The sequence below is a fragment of the Geospiza fortis genome, unplaced genomic scaffold (assembly GCF_000277835.1).
Source record: "Geospiza fortis unplaced genomic scaffold, GeoFor_1.0 scaffold45, whole genome shotgun sequence".
Classification (NCBI taxonomy): Eukaryota; Metazoa; Chordata; class Aves; order Passeriformes; family Thraupidae; genus Geospiza; species Geospiza fortis.
The window spans coordinates 3,977,530-3,994,961 of record NW_005054327.1 but is presented as its reverse complement, the minus strand read 5'-3'; the positions used below and the strand labels follow the sequence as shown (position 1 = coordinate 3,994,961).

The window sequence follows — 17,432 nt, the reverse complement described above, 5'->3', positions numbered from 1 at the left end:
GCTTTTAGAAGTCCCCCTTTGAACTGCAGAACAAAAAAAGCATTTGTTTTTTAATAATGTAACAAAACTTTAGAATGAAAGGAGGTCTGGCATATATACTGCCCCTCTTCTCTGTTCTCCTGTGCAACAGTTTGGCCAGCGCTACACTGGAATTGCTCTAGAGGAAGAAATGAGCCATTGGAAAGCTTTACAGCGCCTGGGAGTCATTTCAAATTCCATGTATCCCTAAAATGCAGGGGGTCTGCCTCTTCTCCAGAAGATATAACTATCCCTCATACATATACGTGGCATTTATGGGTCTTGGCTTTCCTGAGGAGATGATGACTGGAGTGGACTGAATCCTGGATTACTTTATGGGCCTAGAATAGGGCATCTGTAGCTTCTGCTGGTAACTCTGAGTCACCTGTGTGCTGAATTGTTTTCTGAGTATGTGTCATAACAACAGCAGCCAAGTAGATGCCTATTTAGACTGGTGAAACTGTCTGTGAGCACAAGTATGAACACAGCAATATCCACTACAAGTTACTGTCAGTCATCCTTTTTTTTTTTATCAGAGGATATGTTCATTGCCAAATTTCTGATATAAATTATGCAGCATAGACTTGAGTTCTAGTTTTCTTTTTTTCTTTTTCTTTTTTTTTTTTTTTTGCATACCCTGAGGAATTGAGTAAACCTTGCTTTTGAGTGTTATAAGCTGTGGTAAACTGTTTTGCTTATACACAAGGCACTTCTGCACATTGCTTGTTTGCTTGACACAAGGATAACAAAGGATTACATTTACTGGATCTTTCCCTGGGCATGAAGGGAGGAGATTGAATGGAGGAGGTTGTTGGGGTGGATTTTTCCTCTTCCCTGTATACAGAGGCTATAAAAATACCTCTCTCTGAGCAAGCAGTGTTGTATAACCTGCCAAATCCTAGCTCTTCCCAAGAGACCACCTCTAAATGCTTTATCCAAATTGAACAATTGTGTTAATCCTGGGGGTTGAGTGTAAGAGAGTGCACATAGGCAGTTGCTAGGAGTACTTAATAGATGGAAAATTTTTTATCCTAACTTACCTTGCAGTGATTTGTTTATTCATACCTGGAGTTGGTTCAGACAAGTCTCATCAAGGCTTGGTGGGAATTAATGTGGTCAGTATTGAGGGCTATTCTAAAAAATTACTTCTGGTGTGTGTGTGCAAACTGGGGATGTGGAAATATTCCAGGTAGGTGTAAGAGTTGGGAATAAAAAGGACAGTGGCTTTGGAAATACTTAATAATGGCAAAGAGGCATCAGGCAGTAAACAAAATGAGTTTTGGTCATGCCATGAAAAATAATGCTGTGAGTTGGCATGGTTGCTGCAGCTTAGCTGAAGCAAATAATAGACTTTTTACTTTTTCTTTTTTTAATAATGCTCTTGAACTGTTTTTGAGCAAGCTAGAAGCTGCATGTTTTTGTGGTTTTGAATATATTTCTAAAAACTTACAGGATTGCTTTAATTGTCTATTTTGAAACTTATTTTTCAGTGACTCCCCAGATATACCAACTATTTGTTTTGGAAAGATTGTTATCCAAATTATACATTCCCCATCTTGACTTCTCTTCACGTTTATGTACAAAATTTATACAATATGGTCTAGGCTTGTGTGGGGGAATGAAGGTCAAGGATCTTTAAAACTAAATGCAAGAGAAGTTAATGTAGATAATGATCCTGATGATCAACAGGATGAGCTCAAGTATGTTGATTCTGAGGTATGAGGAAGGAGAAATGTAGAAAGGGGTGGGAAACATTTAATGTAATCCTTGTGCAAAGGTCAACTGAAATATGTACAGGCTTTTGAAAAAGAAAAAAAGACAGCAGGGAGATAAAAGGAGAGATTCAGCAAAATCATATGCTCCAAATTCTAAATACCAAAACTTGGGAAGAAATAAAACCTACAGTATATGTAAGTACTGATATTATAACTATCTATCAATTGATCTAAAATATGATGCACATTAAAGTTGGGGTTTTTTTTCCTTGAGATGGAATTTATTTCACCTGTGAAATTAAAAAGTCTCCTTGAGTGTGAACAAAGTGATTTGAGATTTGATTTCCTAACTCTCTGTGTGAGCTGAGAGTCAACTGCACAACTTCTAATGCTTTGTGCAGAGTCCATCTTTTCTCATAAAAGTCAGTGGATGTTCTTATGTTTCTTGGCCAACTTTGGCCAAGTGACCACTAGATTTCAGAAACAAAATACCTGCTGAGGTTTTTTTTTTTTTTGGTAGGTGTCAGTCTAGATCTGGAATTGGAAGTACCCATTACAGATTGGCAAAGCATTCTAGTTTTTTCCTGGAAGAACCAAGCAAACAAAACAGGACAAGAGATTCGCAGTTTAATTTTCTGAAGTTAGTGAAGCTAATGAGTTTTTAGGTTAGGAACAGAGTAAGAAAAAGTCACAAAGAGGGGGACGAGTCAACAAATCTACATTAATTATTATCAATTTTTCGACAATTTATTTTGGAAAATATCTCAGAGATCATCCAGTCCAACTTTATTTTTCTTTAATAGAGCTTAATATTTGAGCAGGAAGATGCATGATCCCATCAGCCTTCTTTTTTCCACAGCAACAGCTTGCAGTGAGTGCTCCACACCACTTGCATTTGCCCTGCTCACCCCTCAGACAAGAGCCGAGGAATGCTCAGGTTATCATTAGCGCTCTTCTGCTTGTTCTTCTAGGGGATTTATTTTTATTTGATAGGCGTGCCTTCTTCCCTACAGGATGCTAGTTTTCTCTTTGGGAGAACCTCTAGATTAGACTGGAGTATGAGGAAGCTGGCAGAGATGGACCACCCAGGGAGGGGTCGGAAAAGAGCATGAGGAAATGGATAATGTTATCGTCTGGTGACTTGCCGGGGTTGATGCACTTTTCTAGAAGTGCCTGTTTTTGTTTTGATAAGGGATTTCAGAATGGTGTGGAGGCACAATGGGTGAGATCAGCAAGGAAGCACCATGCTCCAGAGGTAGTGTGAGAAGACAGGCTCTGAAGCCATGGATGCTGATGTGTTCCCACAGAGGGTGTTGGCTGGCTCTGTTCCCTCTCTGCCTTTTCCTTCTTGAGCATTTCTCCTCCACCCCTCAGCTTTAGTAGGTGGGGGCACGGGGTGGAGACAGGCTGCTCATTCATCAGGGCCCACGGAGCTCCTTGCTGTCAGCCAGGGGTTCCGCAGGGGCACAGAGAAATGCTGTCTGCTGACATTTTATACCTGACTCTGTGCTGCTGTGATGTGAGTGGCATCGGGTCTGGTGGATGTGTTGCTATGGAAAATGCATGTGCTTTTTATAGTCAAATAGAAAGGTGTGTTTCCAAACGCTGTTCTCTAACTCTGCAGCCATAGCCTGGCTGGTTTATTTCCAGCATTCTCAGCAGTGAACTGTGGCTCTCGGGGTTGAATATCAATTTGCTAAGAGTCCAAGTGCTGGAGGAATGTCCTCATGTTTCTGTACCCATGCAGCAACCACATCTTCCACTGGAGCCTTTCTATTCTCAGCAGCACGTGGGAATTCAGTGAAATCCGATAACAGCAATATTAATAGCAGCTGAGTAGGTGGCCAAAGAGGTTGAAATTTAGCACGAGCCCACTGCTAGTTGGACAGGCAGCGTTCATCTCCTGCGCAGCAACACCCGGCGGGGGTGCGGGAGTCCTTCAAATCCCCTGACATCTTCCTCAGAACCGTAAGTGCAGCTGGTCCGTGTAGGGTTGGAGTGCCTGGAGCTCGGCATGGAGTTGGGGAGTGGGCTTTTCTGCAGCCAGCTGGTCTGCTGCAGCTCCCAGGCCAGGGTATGGCTCTTCCAAGCCCTTCAGAAGGCGTCTTGGAGGTGTGACTGCTGCCTTGATGGATGGAAGCTCAAAGGGAGAACACTAGTACTTCTTTTTAAACAGCAATCTATTCAAGCCTTGTGTTTGTGAGATCTGTAGTTCAGAGGAAAGGACAGAAAACCAGGTTGGCAGCTGTTTCTGAAGTATTCGTCACCAAGGGATGGGTTTGGCACTGGGCAGGGTGCATTTGTCACTGCCACATTCCTTTCTATCAGTGGGAGTGTCTCTGTTCCTTCTTTCTCCCCGTAAATGGGTTCAAATTTGTCTTATCACTTTGGACGGGACCACATGTATTCTTGGCTGCTAACCCTCATTTTGGAGAGGATGGATCTCCTTTCAAATTTGCTTCTTTGTTTGTTGGTTTTGTTTTTTTTTTATTTTAAATCTTCAACCGGTAACTATATTTAAATATGTTTCTATATGAGAAACAGACCCTTCTCTGAACGGGATGCTTTAAAATTATCTTCCAGAACTTTGCTCAGACTTCTGGTATCTTGGATACGGTCCTGAGCTCTGCATTGTTCTTCCTGGAAAATAATAAAGTGAAGTGTTAAAGTAGATTTGACATCATGAGTTGCTAGTTGCTGGAATTTAATACATATAAGGACTTGGGGAAACAAAACCATATAATGTGTCAGAAAAATAAAATCCAAACTATTGAGCTTATTGTTGAAAAAAATTTGAAATAAGTAAAAAAAAATCTAGCTTCTTAAAATGCACTGCTCTTTTGTATGGAGGCACTGGAGTGGTCTGTAGGTGTCAGTGGATGTATTTTTTATAATTGGTTAAACGCTAGTTCACGATTTCTTAAAAGTACTGGGGCCTGCTAGCTCCTCTAAGGTGTATGACTGTATACAATTTAAAAAAAATATATATTAAATGCCCCAAAATTCATTAAAATAATTCCAGCAAGCTTTCCTCACTCCTTAAAAATGGGAAGCACAGGGCGCCTCTGTCTCAGGGTCATCGCATGGGCGTTCTCACGGTACTGGTGTCTGGAGCAGAGTCCTCCTCCTCCACCAAGCCCCCAGCCTGCTCCTCTGCCACGGTGCTGGTGCAGTTGCTCGTATGAACATGATACAAAACAGATCAGCAAGCTAATTTGGGGATTGAAAATGTATATTAGAAACAACCCCACAGAAACAGGTGTAGCCCTCTGGCAGCATGGAACGGCAGTGTGATTCAGGGTTCTGTTGGCATAACCACAGAGGCAGCAAACAGGAGTGGCTGGAAGACAGAGGGGGACCAGGAAATCCTTAAGCTAGAGCTGCTGCCAAAGCCTTTGTATTGTCAGGCTAGGGCCTTGGTGACTAATTGTGCTATTTAACCTTGAGCAAACAGTGGAGCTGAGAATAAATTCCTTGAGCTGTGGCTCAGCCTTGTGCTGATCTGCCATGTCACTTTGCTTTATTCTTGTAGAGTGGTCTTTGTTGGTCTTTGTTGGAGAAACATCTGTCAGTCTGGAAGTGATGTTTGTCAATATGTGTTGTGTTCAAATGTGACAGAGGTGTTTCGTCTCTGAGCGTATCACACGCCAACAAGTGAGAGCTATTCCTGTCCCATTTGTCTTTCTTCTGTTTGCCCAAGGATTGACGTAGATGAGATGATTTACACAGAAGGCATTATTTCTCCATAGGTGGTTATTCCACATCTTTTTTCATCAGTGTTCAAGTCGGATTTATGCGGTTGTGCTTCACAATTACTGTTATAATATCCCCCACGTGTTGTTGTCTCGTGGCCTTTAGGCTTTAGAGATCTTTTCCAGGCTGGCTAATCTTGAAGTTGTATGTAAACTTTTATTAATACCACTGCCAACATTTAAGGTTCACGCTTTGTGAATCAGGATTCTACTTTTACAATTTTGAGACCTCTTTGTTAGCTGGAATTTGGTATTGAGGTTAAGATAGGTAGATTGGTGTTGGTTTTTTTTTTTTTTTTTGAGCTTGAGAATGAATGCTTAAGTGCTGAGACTGTGACAAGAGCAGATAAAGTATTTACAATAAATTTTTCCAGTAAGATCTTAACTGCTATACTTAGCAGCTTTCTTTGCTTAGTTTAGACATCTTTAGCAAAGTTGTATTGTTAACAAAAGGAGATATAAAAAACCTGTGGGAAGACAGAGAAGTTAATGTTTAAAAATACACAAAGTGATTTAGTAAATAGTGTTCCATTGTCATGTGAGGAGGAACTGAATTCTTTAAGCAGATTAGTTTTAAGATGCAGCCTTGGCTGTGCCCTCCTGGGCAAAGCTGCAGCCCACATAAAACTTTCAGTACAAAGGTAGTTGCCTATTCAAACCAGAAATTGGCATACACCAATCATATTCATAAAGAATATGATTAGCATCGACTGGGCTCTATGACAACTTTGGATGAAAACAGGAAAAAGCAGACTTCTTTCACAGTAACCAAATGTAGTATTGGCATCTATTTGCATTGACAAAGATACTTTAGTAAGTGAGCTGCCCCATCAGTTCCTAAGTTAGCTGTTGTATGAGAAATGTCTCTGCAATTAGTTGTGTGTGTGCTTCAGTGCTATAGGCTTATGTTTAAAATAAGGCTATAAGTGTCCCAGAGTGTTTAAAAAGCTTAAAAACTGCATTGCTGAAGTTCTTGTACTCCATCTTCTAAATAGTTTATTCAAATATAGTGTGAGAAACTGGGTGTTGAAGCCCTGTGTATTTAGAGCCAGGATTGCAAAGAGGAGTTGGAGGGGAGAGCAGGAGCTTGCTGTTAGGTGACAGTTTGTCAGAAGAGTTGCAGGGTCATGCCTACTCTTACAGCAGCAAAGAATTTGCTATGCTTGAGGCTGGTGACTCTATCTTGTCCCCTCCTATGAACCATAATTGTTCAGAGTTATGCACAAGACCCTAGATGAATTATTTGCATAGATTGCACAGTGGTTATGTTATTTTTATAACACCTCATGAAGAATTTCCATGTACTAGAATTATTCCATTTTGTGTTTTCATTTACTACAATTGAGTTAAAAGCCTTGTTTTATTCTGTTTTGATACAGGGAAAATTAATTAATCCTAAAAGCTCTTCAGTTTGTATCATGCTTCTAACCAATAAGTATTTACACAATAGATATTTTAAATGGAGTGTCCTGGAAGGGAAATAGGCAATTGCATGTGCAACTAAACACAGATGAGCTTGGACAGGTTGTACATATAAAAGGCTTTAAAGGTTCTTATTTCACACAGAGAATGTTAGCAAGCAGATCCAAACTACACCTTCTGCAAGTTGCATGTCTCAGAGAAGATGTAGCTGTGAAATTTGTAGGTCAGAAATTAATTTTAAGACCTTCCAGTAAGGTAACAACATTGCTTCTTTAATCAGGATTTTTTTTGGAAAAAAAATGTATATACCTATCATTTAACACAGATTCTAGGACAGTACATTCATCATTCAGATTCATCCTTTTCCTTGGTTAAGCACCATCAAATAATTAATACATGCATGTAAAAATGAAGAAAAGTGTTCTAGATCAGCAGGGCCTCTCTTGGATTTTTTCTTCTCCTCTTCTACTCAGACTGTGTCTACTGTGACAAGTTGTTGAAAAGGTTTAGAAACAAATAGATGCAGTTCAGAGAAGGAAAATAGTAATGCAAGTGAAGAAACTTCATGAATGAAGAGTAAACAACTTGTTTATTTGCTTCTGTTGTTAGCAGAGTAAACAGGAATGAAGCAGGGTCTCTCATTCGAGTCCGTGAAATATCTCCCTGCCTGCATTTTTGGTCTCAGACTGTCTTGTTTACCTGAGTGACCTAAGTTTTGTGTTGGTTTTAGTCTGAATACACAGGCCTAGTGTATTTATGGTGATTCCAGTAAGGAAATGTTATTGAAATATAAAGACAACTAAATATTACTCCTGTTGCAAAACGGTTGACTGAAATTATCCCAGAGAACTCAAGGAAAGCAGAAGTGGACATCATTGTGTTCAGTCTTGTGGCTTTGGTCTACGTGAAGGCTGGCAGCCTTTTGGGTACATGCTCCTGCCAGCTAAGGGCAGAGTCTTCCACTCCTCACTGGGCTGCTGAAGTTTGGGAGCAAACTTTAAGGCACCCTTAGCAAACTTTAAGGCACCCTTGTTTGTAATTGCAAACAAAAGCAGAAATTCTGCTAACAAAAGGCATTGAGGGTAAAAATGCTAACCTTTAAAATGCTCTCCACTGGGTATGAGAAGTGTAATGTTGATGTAAGAAAAGTTTTCCATTCTCTGCTTGGTAAATTAACCTGTCTCTAGTAGCACTTTAGGTCACAGCTATGGTGTGCCCTGCAACATGGACACTGGCAAAAAATTAGCTTTAATGGAAAAAAAAGGGAATTTTTTTTTTTCTTCAAAAATAGACTTGAGTGAATACTGAATAGCAATGGATTTTGGAAGGGATTAAAAAACAAACAAAAAAGTGTAAATATTTCACATTAAAGGAGGAGGATTCTTCCTTATCTGTGTGAAAGAGGTCACTGGGTTCAAAGCCAGAAACATCTCTGGCATGAGATACTAAGGAAGCTTCAGGCAAGGACTGTGGAGGTCAAACCTGTCTCAGGACTTTGTGTTCCTGATAGTCTGATTTCTTTATGATCTGGGGATGGGCAAGGCAATTAGAGCCACTGAGTGGGAGCTGGTGCTCTCAAAACAGGAAGAGGAGGAGGGAAGGGACGGTCTGTGTCCCTGATGGTTGTCACGTCTCATTGACTATTCCATTTCCATGAAGAGTGACCAAGCCCTGTCCTCATTACACTAACTCCTAACCCTTTCCTGAATGGTTTATTCTCCTTTTTTTCCTGTAACCTTTGGCTAGTGTGTTTCTAGACAGACAGAAATGGGATAAGTACCTTGACACATTATTGGTCTGGCATGTTAGGGAGTTCTGAATAGGTTTTTCTGCTGCTGTATTGAAGTCTCTACTTTTCTGTTTGAACCCCTTTGCTGTGCTGTGTGTGAAGTTTGTAGCCAAACCAGCTCCAAACCAACATCTGGGGCAGGTGAAGAGTTGTTTGGGTTTATTTAAGCCATTTGCTCTTCCATCACTGTTGTCACTGCAGGCAGCAATGTTGTTCAACCACTGTTTGCAGTCCAGCCCTGAGTATTTACACCTGGGGACTAGGAGGCTTTTGGAGCCTCCCATTTGAGAAGTTTCTTCTTTTTGCTCTTAAAATGAGTGAGAGGAGAACAGGAGTGTCCATTGGTACTCTTCCAAGGTGTGCTACAGACTGGGAATATATATATAAATGTTCCCTAATCTTAGTGATTGCATATGTATTTAATATTTTTTGAAAAACATGTATTTGTATAAAAGAACCCAAACCCATCTTTTCAGCCCTTCATTGTCCCAGTTTCAGTTTCTCATTTCTTGGTCTGAAAAGTTTACTCTTGGCTAAAATGTTTTCTGTTGTCTAAGGCAAATACTTTAGAAAACAATACAGTTGGGGGAAGAGTTACAATTAAATCTCCTTTCATATGGAATTGACAGTCTGAGGTTATTCGGGCTGGAAAAGAAAAGGCTCAAGGGAGACCTTTTAGCAGCCTTCCAGCAGCTAAAGTGAGCCTACAGGAAACCTTGAGAGGGGCTTTTTACAGGGATATGTAGTGATAGGACCAAGGGGGAATGACTGAACTGAGAGGGTCAGTTTATATTGGCTAATGGGAAGAAATTCTCTAGTCTGAGGGTGGGGAGGCACTGGCATTCATTGTCCAGACCAAGTGGTGGATGCTCCATCCCTCTAAGGGTGCCAAAGCCAGGCTGGATGGGGCTTTCAGCAGTGTGGTCTAGTGGAAGGTATCCCTGCCCATGTCAGAGGGGTTGGAAGTGGGTGATCTTTAAGGACCCTTCCAACCCAAACCATTCTATGATTCTGTGATCTCCCTGGCTAATACAGGCTATTATTCCCAAAGTCAACAGCTTGTTTTCTACTTCTATTTTGTTGGTAACTAAATGAGAGCTAATTAAAAATACCTAGAACCTTTCTGTGTACCTCTCAAAACAGAAACTGTAATAGATTGGCTAGCTTCTCATTTTACATGTAATAATTGAAATAGTACAGAGTTATGACTGTATTTAAAGTAAAATGCTTCTGATTTCTTTTGGAGCAGTCGCATATTTTATATTGACTGATAATTGGTCTTGAAACTTTTTACGTCTTGAATAATAATTGAATTTTAAGTCAGCAATTTTAAAACATTTTGTTTTCTTTTTCTCATTCTCTGCCCTGCTTCAGACCAGAGGAAACCAACAGAAGAGTGAAAAATGTAAGAGAGTTGTACATTAATTGTGATTAATTATTTTTAAATGCTTCTGTTTATGGTACTATCATAATTACCTTTTTCTTCAATTGTTGATTTATCTGATGCAAATTAATGCCACTTTACAATGATCTCTATGTGCAGCTTACTTTCCCAAATCATTGTAAAAATCAAAACCAGTATTTATATCTGCTTGCTTGAGATATATGAGATGCATCATGACACTCTTTAATTGGTGTTGGTGGCAATCATAGTTAATACTGTATGTAAGATTTTGCAGTGCTTTGTAGAAACATCTCAGCATGCTGAGATTCTTTTACACTGGCACATGGCATGAGAGGAAAGTAATTAAGTTTGTATTCAGGGGGTTTTTTTCTGTTTGCTTTTAGGTTTTGATTACATTATACTGGCTTGGGAGGAAAGCTCAAAGTGACCCTGATTATAATGGTCCATACCTCAACCTTAAAGCATTTGAGAAGTTATTAGGGCAAGCACTGAGTAAGGTAAGGAATCCAAAAAAGGAAACTAAACAAATAGGCTGAAGTTTATAGTTTGTTATACAGCAACAATTCTAAACAGTCTCTTGAGGGTTTCATTTTCTTCTTAGTTTGGAGAACACTGTAATTTGTTTTGCTTACTATCAGGTTCCATAGGAAAGGAATGATTTTTAGCTTAGTTCTTCTGCTACCCATATGAATTTCAGAATACATCTGCTCTAATTGATGTGGTAGATTGTGAAGAGCCCTATCTCAATCCTCTTTGGCTGAGATGAAAGAAATTTAAGACCTTTTATCAAGTCTCCTGTTCATGCTGTTATATGCATTGTTGAGTACGTGTTTTAGGGTTTTGCAATAGTCTTTCCTGAAGTTTGTTTTTGAATTCAGAATGCTCATGAATAGCATTTGCACCCTAAATTATTGGAAAAGACCTTTTAAAAGTGACTCTTGTAGGCACTCGAAGAGTCCAGCCAGCCAAGCAGAAGTGGCAGAGATAGTGGGTACGGCGATATTTGGTACGTTGACCGGGGAGAGCCTTTCCTGTCTTCAGTTACTCATAAAAGAGACGATTCCTTTGATAGCTTGGACTCTCTTGGTTCAAGATCCTGCACGAGCTTTTCATCAGATATAACCTTGAAAGGTGGCAGTGAAGGTATGTTTTCCTCTCCAAAATCTTTTGTTGACATGTATCTTAGGAGTGTAGGAAAAGACAATGTATGGACCTGGTACTTGGATGTCCAGTACTTAAAGTACTTTAAGTCAGTTCTAGTTTTGTAACTGCTGCTGTTTCATTTTGCTTAAGCAAATATTCACCTCTAACACTCGGTAGGAAAAAAGCACTGCTCACACAGATCTTCTTAGGGAAGGGTTGCTGAAACTCTTGCTCTCACTGACGCATTAGGGTATGTGTGTATGTCTAGGATATAGTCCCAGAGTTCTGTAAGGGAAATTGCTAGAAATCAGATCTGGATGGGATTACCTAAAATTCACCACTTGCACAAGTCACTTGCCTTGTTCTTACGGTGACTGTGTCAAACTGCTATGTCTTTACTTCATTTGTGAATATTCAATAAGTTTTTTCCCACCTAGGTTAAATACTGAGTAGTATTTGTTACTTTTAGTAGTTTTTCATGAAAATAAAGGTAACAAGAAGATACTGACATTGGATCCCTAAAGCAGCACTCTAGCCTGTGTTTCTCTGCTGGTTTTAAAGTTCAATGCCAATTTGTAGTCTAAAGTCGCACAAATTGCGAGGTGTTGGGTTTTGTTTCGTGTGAGTAACAAAATCTTTGAGCAGAGGCTTCATGTAGCATTGGTGATCTGTGCAAGGCAACATTTAGCTACGTTACAGACGTGATGTACCCTGGGCTTCTACTGGATTTTAATCTGGTGAAATGAGCACAGTGCTACATTATTTGCTGTTTATTTGTCTTTGTTTATAAATTTATCTTGCAGATACTATTTAATGAAAAAAAATTCTGTGCTGTTTTTTGTCTTCAGTTTGGAGGCCAGCACTTTGTTTCCTGCAGGGAGCAGCGATAATGAAAGAATGGAACAAATGCAGGAGGATCATGCTAACCAAATTGAGTTTAATGGCTCTTATCACAGCTTTGCCACAGACTTCTAAAAATACTTCTCCTACTGTCCTGTCAGTAGCTCAGCAAATTTACAGCTGAAACATCTAAAATACAGACATAAATTGATTTTAGAAGACTTTGATCCAAGTTTAGCTACAAGCACATGTCTAGAGAATGATGTTTGTATCTTCCCTTTTTATTTCCACTTTCTTCTAAGGTTGTGACAGTGACACAGACTCAGAACTGCCTTCCAAAATGCATGACTCCCATAAAGATGACAGGTCTTACCGCAGGATTTCTGTGATTGAACCAAAACCTACCACTGACTTCAACCGTTTCTTACCCAACAAAAACAAGCAGACAGCATATGTGCCAGCACCTTTAAGGAAGAAGAGGACAGAGAAGAATGAGGACAACAGGAGGAGCTGGGCAAGTCCTGTTTTCACTGAGTCAGATGGAGCATTTTCAAGGTACTGGTGTGTGACCTCAGTAAAGCGGGCTTTGATGTAGAATTTTTAAAATAAGTTACTACTTTATTAGTTAAAGAAAAGCTGCTCTTGCTGCAGTAAAAGTCAAGTATTTGATTTTCCATGTTTTATCAAGGGGGATGTTTTAGTGTGGTTGTGTGATTTGGTTTTTGGTTTTGGTTTTTTACATTGTTTCTTGATATTTGAGTAATGTTTTGAAGCTGGCCAGACTCCAGATGTATTTAAATGGTCTTAAATGCAAGTTTATGAGAGATAGACCTACGGTTTTGACGCTTGATAAAGCTTCCAAAATATAGTGATGAATTTCAGCTGTCCGGATTCTTGATGCATACAGATGAGATTAGTGGGCAGCTCTTGAGTTTCACCATTGCCTTCGTGCCTTCACTGTCTTCATTCTATTCCTGTCTCGGTCAACCTCAGTGGACGTCAAACGAATCCTGTAGCTTCCTGCCAAAATAGCAGAGCAGAGCATGGGCTCACAAATCCAGCTTCCCTCCAGATCATCTATGAGTATGACAGTGGCTCTGATTCAGAAGATGAAAGAAGGCTGCCCGACATTGTTTTGGATGACTTAGCAAATCGTAGATTTCTAGTCAAAAAGAGTCCTGTAAGCTCTGCTGCACCTGGACATCATTTCATGTTGCACAATGACTCTCCTAAATCTTGCTCGCGAGAAAGTTATCCAGCTGGTCCACTAGCTGCAATGCTTGAACCACTGAGGTCAGAGATACTAATCCAAGATCCAGTAACTATTGCATTACCTAAATTGCAGCCCTTAAATAACTCCATAAAGTTAGTCTTCTAATCAGCATTTTAACACAGCTGATAATTTTATATGCTTTTTCTGTCAAATTTTGTGGTTTTGTCAGAGGAGACAGGATGCTGATATAACCATTTAACTTCTTTTAAATTTTTTTTTATTTAATCTATCTTATTGTTTCTGGTGCTGCAGTGATGAAATTGAGAACTAATATGCTTCATTCACAAGGCTGAGCTCCTGAGCCAAAAAGCATGTCTTTTTGCATTGCTTATGTCAAGTTGCTCCTAAAATATCTTAACTGATTGGATATTTTGAACAGTAACCAGAGGAGGCAGAGGCAATTGGATACTAAAGGCGAAAACAAACCAAGAGTTAACAATGCTTCACAATTATCTGGGTATTGTGATGAGGACGAGGAAGAAGTAGGCATCCCAAACATTGAAAAAGATGATCTCTATTTTCGCAAGCTAAGTTCTTCAGCGCCAAATACGGTTGTTGCTTTTGACAAATTTCTTCCTAAGTTTTGGACTCCAGAGGAGGAATTGCTATGGAAAAAAATCAAGAAATCCTCTTTCAAACCTTGGTATAAAGAGATTCAAGGGTTCAGGTGCGTTTTCATGCATGCCTGTTTCTCTCCTGTGTGCAAAGCTTAAATAAAGTGTAGTTCTATGACTGAATTTTTAAATTTTTATTGACAGTGTAGCAGCAGGATATGTTTTCTTTTTTCTTTTTTTCTTTTTTTAAAAATAATTGAAGTATTATTTTTGTTATACTGTTGCACCTGTTGCACTGTTGCCACTGTGCATTTTGGTCAGTGAGTACACTTCATGTTCTTTTTTTTCATTCTCCTCTGCTCATTCTTTTTCCTGCTGCACAGTAGAAAGAGATCAGATTCTGAGGATGATGAATTTGCTTACAAACAAAGCTGTACCATTGTTGCTAATCAACAAAGACCAAGTTTTGACTGGAACAGTAGCTGCAGAAGGGATCAGAATTATAAGCCAACTGCTGAATATGTGGGAAGCTCATTGTCACAGATTGCAGAAGGAAAAATCTTGGAGTCTCCTGATCAGCCCAGGTTGATACTGCTGCATGAGCTGTTCTCTTGATGCATCAAAAAGAGATGGCTGGATATGCAACAGCTAAATGAAATTAAACCGCGTCCCGTGATGCTGTGCTTTTTCGGTTATTACTGTTTTGCTGGTTTGTTGGGTTTGGGTTTTTTTTCTCTTTTAATGTAGCCATAAGTTGCTGGCCTTCTGAAACATGTAAATGTGAAAGTGTAACATGCTATGTAGGGTTACTGGCTTTGTGTGTGAGCATGTAAGTGTGATGTTTCTGAGCAGGTTAGGATGCCGGGATACCTTTGTGTTGGTGGGCGTGTGCTGTGCTACAGTCAGTGGTGGTGAATGCCAAGTGGTGTCGTCATTCTGCTTGGGATACTGCAAGTCTAAACCAAATGTATATTGCAATACGTTGTGATCTGCTTGTCTCTTGCTAGTTAACGATATTTTTACTTCCCTCCTTTTGTTTTATATGCTTCAGTCAGTTTTCGTTACTTCAGGCCCTGCAAAAATACACTGACTACGTGTCTTCTGAAATGGAGACCAGAATTGATCCCACTTCTGGCCCTAGGCTCATAAAATGTAGAAAGAATGTTTCCTTTATACCAGGAGGCAAGCAAGGAGATGAGGAGAATGGATATCTATATCCAGATTTGGAAAACGATGATTTGTTTGTTCGGAAAACTGGGGCTTTCCATGTGAATCAAGTTGTTCTTCAAGACCCCCGGTATTTAAAGAAATTCTCTGAACAGGAGCCTCCTCTAGAGGGTGAGATAATTCTGCAACCCAGAGAGGGCCAAACTGTGATTCCAGATTTGGAAAAGGATGACATGATTTTTCGTAAAGTCCTCTCTCAAAAAAAAGAGGTGCCTTTATCAGGTGCACCCGACAAGTATCACCCAGCACTGTTTCCTGATCCGTGGAGTCTTCCAGAAGAGATTCGGTCCAAATTTCTCTGTTTACTTGAAAAAAATGCGATACCAGAGGAAAGGAAGAGCAATGGCAGAGTCATGTCACCATCTCTACACCATAAGAAGGACGATATGCTGACCCGCAAGATTGAATCTTGGAAAGTGGGAAGCAACGTCCAGCCAGTAAATTTTATCCCAGGTCCATGCAGTGAAGAAGACTGGAAGAAGTGGGAAGCAATCAGGGAGGCCAGCAAAGTTAGACACAAGAAACGGCAGATGGTGGAGAGGTCAGGTTGTGTCCTGCACAGATTGAGTGCCCTTGAACCCTTCCCATTCAGAAAAGCATCATCCTGTGCTGAACCATTCGTAGAGTGCCAGTCTATTTGTTCGTGTTGTCCTCGAACAAGCTTTTTATTTGCTTTGAATAGAAGCTCATGACTGCAATACCATATTTTCAACAAAAGATTATAAAGTTTTCTAGTTTTAGGTTGCCATTTTGGAGAAAATATGTTATCATTCCCTCAGGCTCAATGTTCTGCATAAGTTTCTTTCCATGGTTGAACAGGAATAGTGATTATTCAAAAGACTTTGGAGGCTAGAAATATTTTCTTCTATTCTACAAGATAATACATAAAAACATTTCTGAAGCACATGAATGCTTTAAAGACAAATTCTGGAAACGGGCATTCTGATATTCTTGCTTGCACCTAAGTTTAAAAATGCTTATAAACTGTTCTACCACAGTTCTGAGATGATTAGATGAGGTGAAAAAAAAAAGTGTTTTGCCTGCCCAAAGTCATGGTGCATGCAAGTTGTGTGTCTATGTAATAGTAAGTCCACCATGGCACATTTTAGTCTGCCAATACTATCCTCCTACTTTTCATACAGTCTTTATTCATTCTTTCCCCTAATTCTTTCTGGGTATCCTCAAAATTTCTCTTGTCTGACTGAATACTGTTTCTTAAGTACTTCCTATCTCTCCTTTGTATTTTGTATTTACTGGGGGAGAGTGGGGTTCCAAATGTTTACTTAGCTCTGAAAATACGGCATTGCAAATTGCAGATCTCCCAGCTGTGCATCATTATTTTGTGACTAAGACACTTCTGTGTTCCAGTTGATATTTTGATGTTGCTGCATTTAATTTTTAAGCTTAATGCTGTTAACAATTTTCAAGCTTCACTGAGAAATATTTCTAAAGTGCTTGGAAATATTGCATGTTCTAAAAATTAATTCAGTAGAATTAAATAGGTATATTATAAAATACTCATATTCAAGAATACTAAAAATCCTCTTGAATTGCCCTGGATTAGGTGTGTTTAGGGATTAATATGCTAAACTTCTATTAGGATCTTTTATTCTGGTATACATCAAGTATTACTTTCAGTTGGTATCAGAAAGGTTGAAGTAACAAGAGAACAACCTCTGTAAACCACACTTTTGTTGGGACTCAAGCTGGCATTAATTTTATTTTCTTGAAACGAGTCTCTTTTGAGCATCATGCTGTTCAGCAGCACTGGAATGAATAAGTGGTGCAGAAATAACACAAGGCTCTATTTGTGCAGTATTGCTAAATGAAAAGTGTTGGAAACTTGCAGGCAGCCTTGTTCTGACAGTTCAGCCCAACTTTGCCCATCATGCAAGTCCTGGTGTGTTTTTTGACTGGTGTCCAATTCCTGATGTGCTTTTCCATGCTGGCTGGTTCCCAAGCTTTCAGTTTCCCCATCACTTAGCGAGATTGCTGGTCTACTAATGGTGTTAATGTTGTTCTCAATATCAAGACACTGAATCTCTTTTTTTTTGGTTTCTGATTTCTCAGACTGTTTCAAAAGCTTTCTGATGAGCAAGGGTAAGTTTTATAAAAGCTTGAAAGGTTGTAATGCTATTTTTTGGCCTCTTCATCTTTATGCATGCACAGTAGCTAAAAACTCATGCTGAAAACTTGTGCATGATGCTTTGTTGTTCTGTTCTTTGCAATTTATGTAATGAATGTGAGATAAAAGCTATGTATATGGCAAAAGTTCTCTCTGCTGTCTCATGTAT

At 39.5% G+C, this 17,432-nt stretch overlaps 1 protein-coding gene across 14 annotated transcripts in view; it reads left to right on the top strand.

Annotated features, from left to right (window-relative positions):
- LMO7 (LIM domain 7) overlaps positions 1–17,432 on the top strand; it is a 96,365-nt gene that overhangs the window by 41,929 nt on the left and 37,004 nt on the right. For 11 of the 14 annotated variants that reach the window (XM_031057077.1, XM_031057087.1, XM_031057086.1 and 8 more), the window contains exons 4-8: positions 10,071–10,101; positions 10,485–10,598; positions 11,046–11,244; positions 12,387–12,639; positions 17,209–17,238. In XM_031057077.1, the coding sequence (XP_030912937.1) occupies positions 12,425–12,639; positions 17,209–17,238 (245 nt within the window). In that variant the 5' untranslated portion in view covers positions 10,071–10,101; positions 10,485–10,598; positions 11,046–11,244; positions 12,387–12,424. Of the gene's footprint in view, positions 1–10,070; positions 10,102–10,484; positions 10,599–11,045; positions 11,245–12,386; positions 12,640–13,056; positions 13,378–13,736; positions 14,025–14,294; positions 14,496–14,962; positions 15,680–17,208; positions 17,239–17,432 lie in introns of all 14 variants that reach the window. The other 3 variants (XM_031057088.1, XM_031057078.1, XM_031057089.1) reach the window with 2 other exon arrangements.